The sequence below is a fragment of the Podarcis cretensis genome (assembly GCF_951804945.1).
Source record: "Podarcis cretensis genome assembly, chromosome: 10".
NCBI classification, from domain to species: domain Eukaryota; kingdom Metazoa; phylum Chordata; class Lepidosauria; order Squamata; family Lacertidae; genus Podarcis; species Podarcis cretensis.
In genome coordinates this window covers 32,175,892-32,189,873 of record NC_137179.1, presented here as the reverse complement: position 1 = coordinate 32,189,873, position 13,982 = coordinate 32,175,892, and the positions used below count along the sequence as shown (strand labels likewise).

General features: G+C 44.2%; 1 protein-coding gene across 2 annotated transcripts; it reads left to right on the top strand.

Annotated features, from left to right (window-relative positions):
• The first annotated feature begins 1,669 nt into the window (after nt 1-1,669).
• On the top strand, nt 1,670-13,329 carry TOB2 (transducer of ERBB2, 2). Of its 2 annotated transcripts, none has more exons than XM_079993497.1 (2): nt 1,670-1,969; nt 8,894-13,329. In XM_079993497.1, exon 2 carries the CDS (start codon nt 8,980-8,982, stop codon nt 10,003-10,005), a length of 1,026 nt encoding a protein of 341 aa, XP_079849623.1. In that variant the 5' UTR covers nt 1,670-1,969; nt 8,894-8,979; the 3' UTR covers nt 10,006-13,329. The 2 variants fall into 2 exon arrangements, with proteins under 2 accessions (XP_079849623.1, XP_079849624.1); XM_079993498.1 differs by lacking the exon at nt 1,670-1,969 and adding an exon at nt 2,991-3,121.
• Nucleotides 13,330-13,982: the final 653 nt, after the last annotated feature.

Sequence of the window (13,982 nt, the reverse complement as noted above, 5' to 3'; positions counted from 1 at the left end):
GACTAAAATTATGGACATATTTTATAATAAGAATTAACCTACATTAAGCAGTTCTTAACTAAACTGAATAATGTGTTTGCAAATAGTGGTCCTACTCCGTGGTACAAGCGCTGTTGCCCTCATCTACAAATCCATCCTAAACATGTTTAGCTTGTCATTTTATAAAATGTTATTTCTGCAGCATGTTTATTTTTTAAAAAAAATCTAAGCACAGAACCCAATTTTTGTACAGGGCCTACACTTACCACTAGCCATATGAGGCAACAGATGCTAGGAAGCAGCAGAGGCAGCCTCACAGGCATTCCTCCTGGCTCCAAGATTCACTCTTCGCTGTTGGATGCCAGAGCTCCGCCTGCCGCATGGCCCTGGCCACCCTAAATGAACCTGCTTCGCACAGGTGTGGCGGAGGCCACTGCCCCATTGCCAGTGATGAAATAAAATCCAGCTACCAGCCCAGTTGCATTGTGTATATCAAATGGAAGTACACCATCTTGTGCTGCACCTCAGGCTGCAAAATGTCTTGGGCTGACCCTGCAGTGAGCATTTTTCTAATGCTGGACTACATCACTTATCACCCCTGTCGGCTGTGCCGTCTGAGGCTGGAGTTGGCACCTGACAGCTCCAGGCTGGAGCGTTACAGGACTGGGTGAACCAAAATGTTCAGTGGGAGAGATTGTTCAGTTTCAGTCTAATTCAAATATCCTTCATTGGTATGATGACATACAAACATTATAAACATTTAATGGAGTAAAGTAGGAGGTACAGAATAGGTGTATATTTGTTCAAAGCTACGGTTCTTACTGGAGAAAGAAGCACTGCTGAACATCATGGGTTTTTCTTCCAAATAAACATGCCTAGATACCATCAGGCTATACAATATTTCTTGCTTCATTTGTCAGAGGCAGGAAGCTGCCTTATATCCAATCAGACTATGTGTCCATCTAGCTCAGTATTATCCACACTGCCTGGGCTTTAGTTTGAAATCTTTCTCAGCCCTAACTGAAGATAGCAGAGTAGAATCAAATATAATTACCAACCCTTGTCTCTATATTCACATTCACTAATTGGTGGTGAAAGGTGCTAACCACCCACTCACACTATTAGTGAGGCTTAAGGGTGGGAAATATGGAATTTTCCCACCTTCAGCAAATCCTTAGGGGCGGGGAGCATTTCTGTCTCCATAAATGATTGTGTGTGTGGAAGAAAGCTTGTTGGTAGTTATTGCAGATTAATTAACTCAGATTACAAGGGGCAAAGTCTTCAGTATAAAAGCTTGATCTCTCATGCAGCCTAAGCCTATGTAGGTTTACTCGGAAGTAAGTAAAGGGGTCCAATCTATTTAAAATTTCCTTGGTTTGTTCTCAGGAGGGTTCTCTGAAGGGTTGAATACAAGTTGTTGCCTGTCACAGAATGAAGAGCGGAAATTCATTAAAACGTACCAAAAAAATAAATAAATATCCGTGGCAAATGACGGACTTTCTTTACGGGAGGCGTTTCCAAGCATCTGAAACAACAATATAACGCGCTCGGCGCAGAACGGGTTAACTTAAAGCCAGTGTTTGGGAAAGTAGTTCCAGCCTGCCCTCCCTCCCCTCCCCTTCCTTGTCCTTTGCAGGACGCATCACCCTGGGTGTGGAAGGGAATATCCATGCGCAGGGTTGCTAAGGGTGAAACTTTTCATTTACTTTGCTCACTTTGGGCCAGGGAGAGGGTGGCTTCAGGTTCCCTGCGCAGGGAGGGAAGGAAGGAAGTAGGGGGCGCCCCAGTCAACATCCCCCCACCCCACTTCTGATTGGGCCTGTAGAAGGGGGAGAAGTTATCTAAAACAGCATCCATTTAATTTTTTTATATAAAAAAAAATCGAACGCCCACCACCATATCAGCACTTTGTGAGAGAGGAACTCCCAAGAAACACCCTGGAAAGAAAAAGAAGCCACCAAACCATCTCACCTGGTGCTGAAAAAAAGAAGTAAGTGACGGCTTATTGCTAAAATTGAGGGGTGATGAGGGCAAAGGAAGAGGAACGATTTCCATAGTCACACGATTTAAATATTTTCTTGAACGGTGTTTTTCTTCCGCACGCCGGCTTATCTCGTTGGGGTTTTGCTGCGCCTCGTCTATTCCTTTAAGGAACGAATTAATCGCATTGTGCTAATAAGATTTTCAGAAGCCGCCAGTCTTCCAACTCCGCTTCTGGTTCTCTCAAGGAGAGAAGGGCTGGCTTCTACTCAAATCATCGTAGGCAGATCTGCTCTGCCCCTTTAATAGAAAGGAGGAAAAAAATGAATCCCTGCCTTAGTCTTAGTAGCGCTGTGTCTCTTACACGGCACTCTTTGCCCCCCCCCCCAAAGCGATTAATGTTTTTGATTTCATCGTGAAGGGAGGTTGAAAGTCATTTGGGTTGAACGATTGAAAAATGTCCCCGGTTCACCATTTTGTTTTTACTCATTTTACCGGAGTGGATTAAAAACAAACAGCAACAGCCACCCCATATCCCTCAGGTAATTCGCGATGATCGAGTCCTTGGACCACCTATCGTGCAAAAAACCCTCCCCTCTGCCTTCCTCCCAGGTTCGGGTGAATTAGGGGAGAAAATTTCGATCCTTTTTAAGAATGTAAAACCACCAACAGGGCTGGACCGAAAGGGGTGACCGTAGGGAATCTTTGGGACCCGAGCGAGCGAGGAAGAAGACGGTTTCTGTTTCGCTCAATCCGGATCAATACTCAAAAGCTCGGCTTTTGTCAGGAAAAAAAGATGGTTCCAGCCCGTTTTGTGCTCGAACTTTCTTTCCCCCTCCCTCCTCGGAATAGAGCCCCGGGGGCCTCTTTAGGATTTCTTATGTCACAAACGCAGACCTAAAACAAAGCAAATACAGATATATTTATATTATAGTGCGGAGCAAGGGGGGGGGAGAGAAATCCAGCCTCCGGCAGCCCCAAAGCTTAAGTGGGATGAGGAACTTGTTCTCCTTCCCGCAGTGATTTAATAATGGGATGGAGGCGGGGAGGCTCAGGAAAAGCAAACGGCAGCACTGGACTCGGTTTGGGGAACAGCTTTCGGTGTGGGAAGGGCCTTTGGCCGTCTCCTTCCTCTCATTCATCGTGACTGCCGCCCTGTGAGGTAAATCAGGCCCCGGGATCTGCCTCGGAGGGCCCTGCAGGTGCGGGCCTGGGGCGGCTTGGAGCCCAAAGCCACCTTTTTGCACTGCCCTCGAATTTAATTTTGGGGTGTCACCTCCGCGCCCCCCCCATTATTGAGAAGGGGGATTTCGGGAGGGAAGGCTCTCAGCTCTGGGGCGGGGGCACCTGTGACCCAGAAGCTTGGGCGGCCCTGAAGCGAGAGCCCGAGCCTGGAGGTAAAGGCCAGGGCCAGATCACCTTCACTCGGCCTACGCTTCTCCTCGGCCTCCGCCCATCTTTTTTTTTTGGGGGGGGGCCTTCCTTTAGGTCGGAAGAGGAGGCTGCAAGCATCCCTCGGGAAGGGGAGGCGGAGGTCGGCTGGGGAGGGTACAAGGGGAAGCGGCCTTTCCTCCTGGTCCCCCAGTGCGGGCCGCATCTCCCGGCTTGGTTCCTTGGCTGTCAGTTTCAAGGCGCACTTGAACTAGCGGGCATTTACTTCCGAGTATTGCAAGGACTCCTGGCCAAGTCTCTTGTTTCGTAGGCCTAGCAGCTCTGCGTGTGTGTGTGTGTGTGTGTGTGTGTGTGTGTGTTGGTGTGTCTTTTTTTGAGGGGGGGGGTGTTGTCTACTTCTGAGCTACCCAGCAGGAGCAGATGTGAGTTGCAACCGTAACAATAAGCCCTGATTGAAATTTCCTCCGCTTAATCCATCTCCCGCCCCGCAAGCCGCCTCTCCGCGCGGGGGAGAAAGAGGCCGAGAAATTAGTTATTCCACATAGAAATCCAACAATGCAAGATGGCATGTTGAGGCCGGGGGGGGGGGATGGAGGGGGGGAGAAGCGTTGAGCAATCGAGCACAGAGAGCGCATGCGCCTTGGAAAATTTTGTGCCGTGCTCCACTGAGCAGGCGCTCGCTGTCTGGGCCAGCTTTGGCGCAAAGCATATTGAGAAGGGTAGTTAAAAGGCAAAGTAGGTCACTCGCCCAGGCGCTGCATCTTGTATAGGAGAAAAGCAGGGCTCGCTACGTAGTACAACTCCCGGGACACTCCAGTCGAGGCAGAGCGGAGGGGAGGGGGCCAGCCTTAATGGATGTTGAGGCTTCCTTGGCTGGGTCATTCATCCGTGGACCTTGGCACAGGCGATTATTGAAGTTGTGGGGCAGGAGGCGGGCGGAGAGCAGGTCCCCGTGCGGGACGGTAATGCCAGTTTCGCGTGCGCGAGGAGGCCTGGGAGGGAGGTGCCCTGTGCAAATAACGCCCACAGACGCAGGAGGTTTGGGCAGGAGAAGAGGGAGTGGGTTGTGCAATCGTGGATCGAGAACGTGTCTTCCTCGGGCTTGCCCCTCCCCAGGCGCAGTCGCTTTGTATTGCATCTGTACTTAATTCAGATTATCCTCTGAAATTGGGTGCATTGGTGAGGTGGGGTCAACTGAATCGAAGGTTGCTCTTTTGCTTGGGTGTGGCTTGCAAGCAAATGTTAGGAGACTATTATGAGATTCTGGCTTATATTGGGATAAAGCAATGATGGCTTTATGAAGCCGGCGTTGTACCGCTTTCCTCCCCCCCAATAATTGCCGTATTTTGTGTAAGGGTCAGAAACCTAACTGACAAGGTCATTATTTAAAGTATTTACTCAATATGATTGGACCACTGTAGAATTTCCTCATGTGCAAGTGATGTACCTTGACAATGCCTGTATTACTGAGACATTATGCCCTAATGCCGGAGATTGTTCTTGCATCGAATCATAGGCAAATGTTGTGTAGCTCATTATTCCACATTGTGTCATGTGCTTGTAATTGTCTCGTGCAAAATAAATTGCTACTTGCCTCTGACATTTTCAGAACCATAGGCTGTCCTGAGGTAATGTGCACCTTTATTGATGAAGTTCTGCAGAGAAAACAAGGGATTCCGTATTGACTGTTATGCTTTGCCACCTGCAGTCATCCCCTGTGTAGGATGCCATATTAACAGCCTAGGGATTACTGAATCCTGATGGATATAAAGCTTATTTTGTTGACATGTAAGCTAGATTTATATTCCTTGGTGGACTTTTTTTCTAAAATAATTTAGACTGTTGTGCTAAATTATGTGGGGTCAGCTAGTGTTTGATTATTATTATTTGTATAGATGCTATAACACAAACATTTAATTTATCATTGTAGTGATAAATGCAGCATGGTATAGCCAAAGAGTAGAAGATTAGATATCTGTAGTTTTTTGTACTATCTTTGAAGACTCACAACCATTAAAGTTCTGCTTGAAGAAAAGTAATACATTCCTTTCATTTCCCTGAGAGAGAAAGAGCCAGATGGACAAGGGAACTCCTGTGAGAGACAATCTTTCCATTCTCCAGCTGTAGATGCCTGTCTTAAAGCTATACTATGAAAGAGCACCCCTCAATCAGGACAGTGGTATTTGGGTCTGAAGGTTGCAATCCTTTGTACACTTATCTGCAAGTATGTTCCTTTCAACTTGGTGGTATTTACTTCTGTGCATAATTACTCTGAAGTGAGCTGTAACTTAATATTCTGACCAAGACATCCAGCATGTACATAAGCAAAAACAGTTTATTTCCTGAAAACATACTTGTAGACAGCTCTGTGTCCCTTTTGAAAGAAAGAAAAACTATCAGATCTGAATTATAGTAGCTAGTTTCCAAAATGTGGCATCCTTATAGAAATATAAGGTCTCTTAATGCCAGTCATGTATTACCCTCTCAAGTTTGCTAAGCTTTCAGTACAGTAGACTGAAACTTTGCTATATGTGGAATAAATGCAGCTTTATTGTGTGCTTTATGGTAGGGGTTCGCAAACTGAATATCATTCAGGTGTTTCACAGCATTCTGGTGAAGGAATTCTATAGAATCCTATGAAATTCAAATTGTAGTACAACAAAATAATAATATAAGAAAAGTAGTACAACAAATTGTAGTACAACAAAATAACAATATAAGAAAAGAAGAAGCAATAAAAATACAATTAAAAATCATACAGTATTTAGCACAGTGCATTCTGTTGTGAACTGCCCTGTGATCTTTGGATAAATGGTAGTAAGCAAATGTAATAATAAAATTACAAATAATTATAATTGCTGCAAGAGGCATAAACAGAATTTAGGGGTTTGCCAAGACCCGTGGGGGGAGAAATCTGGGGGAGGGGGAGAAATTTGAGGATCATTGCTTTAACAATAGTTCTTTAGACAGAAATCCATTGGAAGGCTCCATCTTAAAGAGTTTGTTTGACTGCCTAGCTTGAAAATGTTCTGCTTCTAGTTGACCTTTCAGAAATTTGCCTTACTCAAACTTCTCCTGTGGCAATTTCCATTTTAAGAAGCACATTCAAATAGCTGTGATAAAACTTCTCACGGTTTAGTAACTCCTGAAAAACAAGCTCCAAGGTCTTGGGCTGTGCTGTTAGCGGTCAGGCCATGGTCAACTATATAAGACTGCATTCAGAGGAATTTTTTTAGAGAGCTCTTCTGTTATTTGCTGCAATACAGCAGGCATAGAATCGGCAGGTTTCTGTGGACATACTTAATGCAGAGTTTAGTTTTTTAACGCTTTAGTGAAACACAATAACACAAAGTCCTGCTGGTTCAAACCAAAGACCCATCAAATCCAGTTTGTTTCCTACAGTGGCCAACCAGATGCTTCTGGGAACAAATACAGCATAAGCCCAATAGTCTGCTCTTGTTCCCCAGCAACTTTCAGAAACATGTTGCTTCTGATCCTGGAGAACAGCATACAGCCATCATGACTAGTAGCCATTGATAGGGCTACTTTCCATGAATCTGTCTACTCTCTCAAATACTGGTGGTGGCCAGTGTTTGAAATTCGCCAGGTGCATTTTGCAGCTGGATATCAGCCACTTGCAGCCAGGTGAAGATGCCCGGGCGCCAGGATGGTGCCTGCCATCTTCACCATCTGGAGATGCATGCCTGAAATCCTTGGGTCTTGAATGTTTTCACACACTTGCATCACATCCTGTAGAATTCTTTATATTATATTTTATTTGCACAATCAGAATGAATTTCAGGAACCAAAAAGTCATTTTGAAAAATACAACTTTCAAGCTGTCTGGCCCCAAAATGGCAACTAGGCATTCTTTTTGGAGAATGCAACCCTGGTTTTAAGGAATCACCACCTATAATCACTACATCTTCTGGTAGAAAATTCAGTATCTTACCTGTGTACAGTTTGTACAGTCATTGTGTGCTAATTCCTTCTTTCACACAATTTTGTCTAATTCCAGCTGTTCATACACCAGGGCAGTTTCAAACATTGTAGGCAGATAAGCTGCCACAAGTGTTCAGAAATGGCGTGTAAGATGGAAACCTATCCAGTAGCTCCCTTTGTTGTTCCTAATGCTGTAGTTAGAGGTCTCTTTGTTCCTTCTTCAGGATAAGCTTAGATTTCTTCTTAGCTCCAAGCACTACACCAGAAGAAGCAGCTTGACATATATGTCAGAAGTTTGGAGTGTATCCTTTGCCCTTGCTTTTTAGTAGGCACTTGTTACAGGTGATCCTAAGGAAACAAAAAGCTAGTCTCTATCCTGCTAAGCTGCCAAGATAATACATACAGCTTTCATTTTAAATATCCTTCATTTTCTATTATTTTTTCTGGGGCATTTAGAGTTGTATTTAATAGAATGAGTGATGATTGGAGGTCTCCTAGAATGTTAGTAAAAAAAATGGGGGATAAAGAAGAAAATTTGGTGTTTGGGAATCTAAGTCAGTCTTCCATAATCTATTGTCCTTCAGGTGTTTTGGGCTTCATCACTGGCCAGTGGTCAGTGACGATGGGAGTTGTACACCAAAACATTAGAGGTCAGCACATTGGGAAAGCCTGACCTAAAGTTCTCTTCCAGGCCACATAGTACTAACCTTCCTGAGTCTTCCTGATGAACGTATGCCTTGTTTTTATATCACTTGGGATCAGAAGCTACTGTTAGTTCCATCCAGGATTATCTTCTGTTTATCTGAGTTGACCTTCTGAAGCTATTTTCAGAAGAAACACCTTTTCAGCTTTTTGTTATCTATTTAATATTACAATATCAAGGATCACTGGTGTTACCACAATGGGATGAATCACCACTAAACTAGTTTCTGTCTTTTGAAATGTATTGATCTGCTTTGCTCCAGTGTCTTAAAATGAAACTTTGACTCATTAAGACAGTAGCAACTACATGAAAGCTCTGCTAGTGGTGCTATCAGTGGCATTGTCCAGACAGCAACACCTCTTTTTAGTGGCACCCCAGTTATGAAAATCCTTCCCATTGGAGGTGCAGTTGGTCTCCTTAGCAATTTTAGGCACTTTAAAAAATACGTATTTATTTATTGAGGCTCTTGAAGGAAGTTCAGGCACTCCAAGGGTGTATCTTTTGCTGGTTTGATTTACTTTATAACATTTAACTTACTGTGATTTTTTAAAGGATCTATCATATTTTTATTGTGTAGTTTTACAGCTTTTTATGTTGTATATCACCTTGCAATTTTTGGCTGGTGAGTGGCCTAGAGATAAACTAATAAATAATAATGTTTGACAGCATACAAAGAACCAAAGAAATGTGTATGTGTTAAACGCATAAAGGGATATTCTTCTTTACAATCGTCAAGGTGCAAATGCACTTTGCACAGTCTTTTATTTATTATTGCCAGTTAAGATGCTGAATTTTCAGAAATCAGTTTCTGCAACTAAAAGTATAACTATTGTGCTGCAACAGTATTAAAGATACAATATTTCCACCTTACATTTCATTTCTCTTTGTCTTTTTCAGAATTGTTTGGAGCCAAAATCCGTCTATGTTTGTGTCCGCTGTCTATTTTTAATATACTGCCCTACCTTGCTTGCTGTGAAGGGAGTATGCATCTGGAGATCAAAGTTGCTCTGAACTTCATCATCTCATATCTGTACAACAAGCTTCCACGGAGGCGGGCCGACTTGTTTGGTGAGGAGCTAGAGCGGCTGCTGAAGAAAAAATATGAAGGCCATTGGTACCCAGAGAAGCCCCTGAAGGGTTCTGGCTATCGCTGTGTTCACATTGGGGAGACAGTGGACCCCGTAGTTGAGATGGCAGCCAAGCGGAGTGGGTTGGCTGTAGAGGATGTGCGGGCCAATGTTCCTGAAGAACTGAGTGTCTGGATTGACCCATTTGAAGTCTCCTACCAGATTGGTGAGAAAGGGTCTGTCAAGGTCCTATATCTAGATGACAGCGAGGGCTGCAGTGCAGCTGAGTTGGACAAGGAGATCAAGAGCAGCTTCAATCCTGACGCTCAGGTGTTCGTCCCCATTGGCAGCCAGGACAACTCCTTGTCCAATTCTCCATCCCCATCGTTTGGCCAGTCACCCAGCCCCACGTTCATCCCTCGCTCTGCCCAGCCCATTACCTTCACCACTGCCACTTTTGCTGCCACTAAGTTTGGCTCAACCAAGATGAAGAAAGGCGGAGGAGCTGGAGCAGCCACCAGTGGCACAGGGGTTCCACCACAGCAGCAGCAGCGCCTGGCCAGGTCGCCCACCAATGGCCTGCTGAAGCACAAAGGTCTCTCCCTGTCTATGCATTCTCTGAACTTCATTGGGGGCAGTACGGCCCCTCAATCTCAGCTCTCCCCCAATGCCAAGGAGTTTGTTTACAATGGTGGATCGCCAGGAGCTAGCAGCCTCTTCTTTGATGGTGTAGCCACCGAAAACCAGGCCGGCGGCATGCCTCCTGCATCCCAATTCAGTGCCAGTGGCGGCGGCGGCAATTTTGACATGGCTCAGGTCTTTGGGGGCAGCACCAACAGCCTCTTTCTGGAGAAGACACCCTTCGTGGAAGGACTCAGCTACAATCTGAACGCCATGCAGTATCCCAGCCAGTCGTTCCAGCCAGTGGTTTTGGCCAACTGACCACCATGAGAGTATTCTGGGGAAAATAACTTCCAAAAAAAGAGAAAAAATAATTAGAAATATTTGAAATCTTATAAATATAGCTTCTTGGAAAGAGACAAATCCTGATTCGTTGTGTCATGCCAGGAAGCGCTGCTGAAGCACTGATTATTTTTTTTAACTTGTTTCCTGTGCTCTTTCCTATCCGTTGTTGTACACTTAATGAGGAAGGTTATTGTTCCAGCCCAGCAGTGGTGGGAGCCAGAGCCACTTTATATTATGTCCCATGCTGCTTCTTGGAACTGGTTCTCAAATATTCTTACTGCAAGGATGGCATTTTTCAGGGTGCTGTCATGTCCCTTGCAGCCAGATACCTTGATTTTCCCCTCCTCCCTGTTTTGGAGTGATGGGGGATGATTTAGACGGCTTCTGGATGTGTGAAGTCTCAAGCACTTCCTAGGGTAGGCCTGGGTTTCTCAGTGCGTAATGAGAGGCCCAGACAGTGGAGCAAATGTATTCATTTCTCATAACTCCGTTTTTGTATTCCTATTGCAAAATGGGAGTAGAACAAAGTTCTCAGCTTCTGTTTCTTCCTGCGCTAACTGGTGATGGCAAGGCCTTAGCCCCTCTAGCTTCAGGGGAATGCTGGAAGGGGCAGCATTGTAGCATCTGGGACAGGTTTTTCCCCCCTACAGTTTTCCATTGTAAGCACCTCCTCTCCCCTTAGCCCCCTTAAGAGTCTGGAGTTAGATGTACTCTTTGGGAAGCTTAGATCCCATGTCAGCTGCTAATGCTATGATGTATAAATAGGACTCTAGATGCAAACACTTCTGACTTGTGAGAAAAATTGATCCATGTATATTGCACTCTCTTTCAAGGGTAGGAGTGAGAGCTGGCCTTCCAGGGTTTTTTTGTGCCTGAGCAGCCCCCATTGATGTTCCTCTGGACCAATTGCCTTGGTTTATGGGGTTCTGAGCTCTTCTGTTGACAGCTGAGCATTTGGTTACTAATTCTCATGGAAAGGATGGTTTCCTGCTCTTGACTATGATAGCACTACTTTTTGGCAGGGAAGAGGGAGTTACAGTGCAGACTGCTTTCTGGATGAATAGCATGAGGGTTTGCACTTTGAATCTCATGTCTCTTAAGACTTCTGACCAAAAACCTTATGATTTTTCATTTGAAAGGAAGCAGGCATTCCTGTACGGAAGAGCGCCCCACATATCAGGTCCAGTCTGGACTTGTTCCATTTCGAGAGCATGAGGAATGAAGTGGGCTTGCTGTAGAATGTTGCTCAACATGTGGTGAGAAGAAAGTGTTCTCTGATAAGAATGTAGAGTCTCTCCTCCCTTATTGTTGCTATTGAACTAGGAATCCTAATGGTATTCCCTGCATCTCCCTTTTCTGTCATGAGAGGACAGCCTGGAAGACAGGGACAGTAGTGGCCTTCAAGAGTGAGTTTTTCTTTTCTTTTGGCAGATGATTTGCAAACCTTTCCCCATCTATGCCTTGTGAGATAATTACTGAGTCCAAAAGTTTACTTATCTATGGCGATAAGGGGTGAGAGAGAACTTCAGGGGAGATAACATAGATGTGGCTGTGGATTACATACTCTAGGCATATTCTCTCTACCATCACTATCTGCTCCCCACCCCCAAACAGCATGGTTTGGACCGTGTATAAAATGTTGCTTTTGCACCTTCTCTGGCAAAGTCATATTGAATAAATAAGCTACAATTCTAGAGCTCTTTGGTGACTTGACCTGGAGACTTGCGTTTCCACTTAAGCTAAACTGAGGATTCCCTGTAGGACTGTATATGAGCCTTAACTGCTACAAGCATCTGTCCTCCTGTGAAGGATGCCTAACTCTGCACTAGAGATCATTCGGTGAAATGGATGGGAAGTGTCTCCTGCCCAGGCCACAGTGATGTGGCTTATGCATGAGATCTTCTCTAGGTATCCCCAAGTTGAGCCCTTTTTTGTTTCTTTGTACCCCCTTCTTACCCCTGCCTCTTTGCTGGGCTGAGGAAAAGGACACTAAAAAAGAAAAAACTTATTTGCATTCTGCCTGTTTTCTGTGAGCCACTAAGGGGTTAAGGAGGGAAGATACTATTGGGCAGTAAAGTGATGGGTGAAGTTTCATGAAGCTAGAAGTCCTAAACCTGAACAAGACACGTTAGACCTCTTCAGTAAACACATTTGTTTGTCTTCCCCCCACCCCACCCCCACTCCCAACATTACCACTGCCACCCACCTCTTTCCCCTCAACATGTACTGTAGACTGCCATGCTTTTACACTGGACTTCCTCCCTAGGAGAGCTGCTGGCTCCCTATCTGCCCAGCATAATCTCCGCCGAGAACTTCCACATGCAGCAGAATGCTGCCCTGAGCCACTGCCTTGGGTGGGGTTATGCACCCTTCTCAGGCTTAAGTATATTGAAGGGAGGGAGAGAACCTCACTAGCACCTGCGACATGTGATGTTTCACACTGCTTTATCCTGTTAACTGCTTTTTGAAAAGAAGTCTGCGTTCATAAGGAGGAAAAGGGGAAGGACCAACCTCTGTATTTCCTAAAGGAACACATACCGTGCTTCAGAAGCATTTCCAGTGCTGGCGACAATGAAACTCACGGCCTCTTTTTTGGTCTTGTTGTCTCAAGAGTTAGACGTTCAGCTTCAATTTTATTTTTAAAACCTGCACTAATTTACCTGGTTTCTTAGGAAGAAAAAGAGATTTTTTTTAACTTTTATTTTTATGGGTTTGTGTTAATTTTTTTGTTGTCCGTTTATATTGAATAATTTGCTACATTTGTAAAATGTAAGAGGTATATATAATATATGTATATTTCTAACGTAAAAAAAAAATTGAACTTTTTTCTTTTCAAGATTTTTTCTTAGAGGAGAGAGAAAAAAATATTTTTTCAGGAAAATTTTAAAAAAGCAGCAGTGAAAGCTCCTTTTCTCCCCTCACTTCCCTCCTTCCTGACCCTTTTTGAAGAGCGAATCAGCAACGTGTGATCTTGGAGTATGGATGGACACAAAGAGGACAGAATTATGTATGTTTTTAAATGCAGAGGTCCATGCTGTTCTTGTTTGGTTTTTTGGTTCTTACATGCAGGGGGCCATTGAGTAGGGATCCAGAGGGGGTTTCGTTCTTTTTCTTTCTTTTTTCTCTAGCGAAGGAGGAATACAATCAGAGTTTTGTATTCAGAATGTTGTGCAATATTTTGGAACAGGACATTGGCGTGTCTAGAGATTTAGTTAAAAAACAACAAAGGTTGATCAAATCTGTACAGTTTCTATTGTTCCAGATTTTTTTAAGTTTGTATTAAAAGCATGATATATAATAGCCTCTTGTCCCTGTTGTTTGTGCAAGGGCACTAAGGGTTTGAAGGGTGGGAAATAGATTTTGGGGGGATTGGGAGGAACATTTCTCCAGATGGGTGCAGTAGTGTAAAGCCAGAAAGTAAATGTCCTGAAGACAGGCTCAGCTCTTTGGAGACATCCCCAGGGTGAGCAAGGAGCTCACTGCAGAAATAGCACAGACCAGACAGGACTGATACCTGCTGAAAGCCACCTGACTGATAACGGGAAATGTTGCAGCAATGAAATCTCCCAAAGTATGGTTGGAAGCCACTGAATGCCGTATATAAAGCAGAAAATGCTGTTTAGCACCATGACCTTTTCCTGGCTATTGCATCTTTAATTGGACTACGTTTCTACCACAATATTTCTATGTGGAAGTAAATTTGACTGAATTCAGTAAGATTTGACTTAACATTTGTGTATTAGAAGTAAGTCGGGTGTATGAGGCTTAAAGGATACCAACATTTTCTAAAATTTCTGCCTTATATAAGAAAACCCTTAAGTGTATTGGTTATTCCAAATGCTATTGGTAAATGCAATCGGAGGGCTTTGCAAAAATACTCGCTTCACTTCCAAATAGTGTTTAAAACATGGCAGCATGACAAGTGCTAGTGATTGTCGGAGCATGCAAAGTTA

Coding starts and splice junctions, on each gene's coding strand:
- TOB2 (XM_079993497.1), top strand. CDS start 8,980: ATGCATCTGGAGATCAAAGTTGCTCTGAACTTCATCATCTCATATCTG.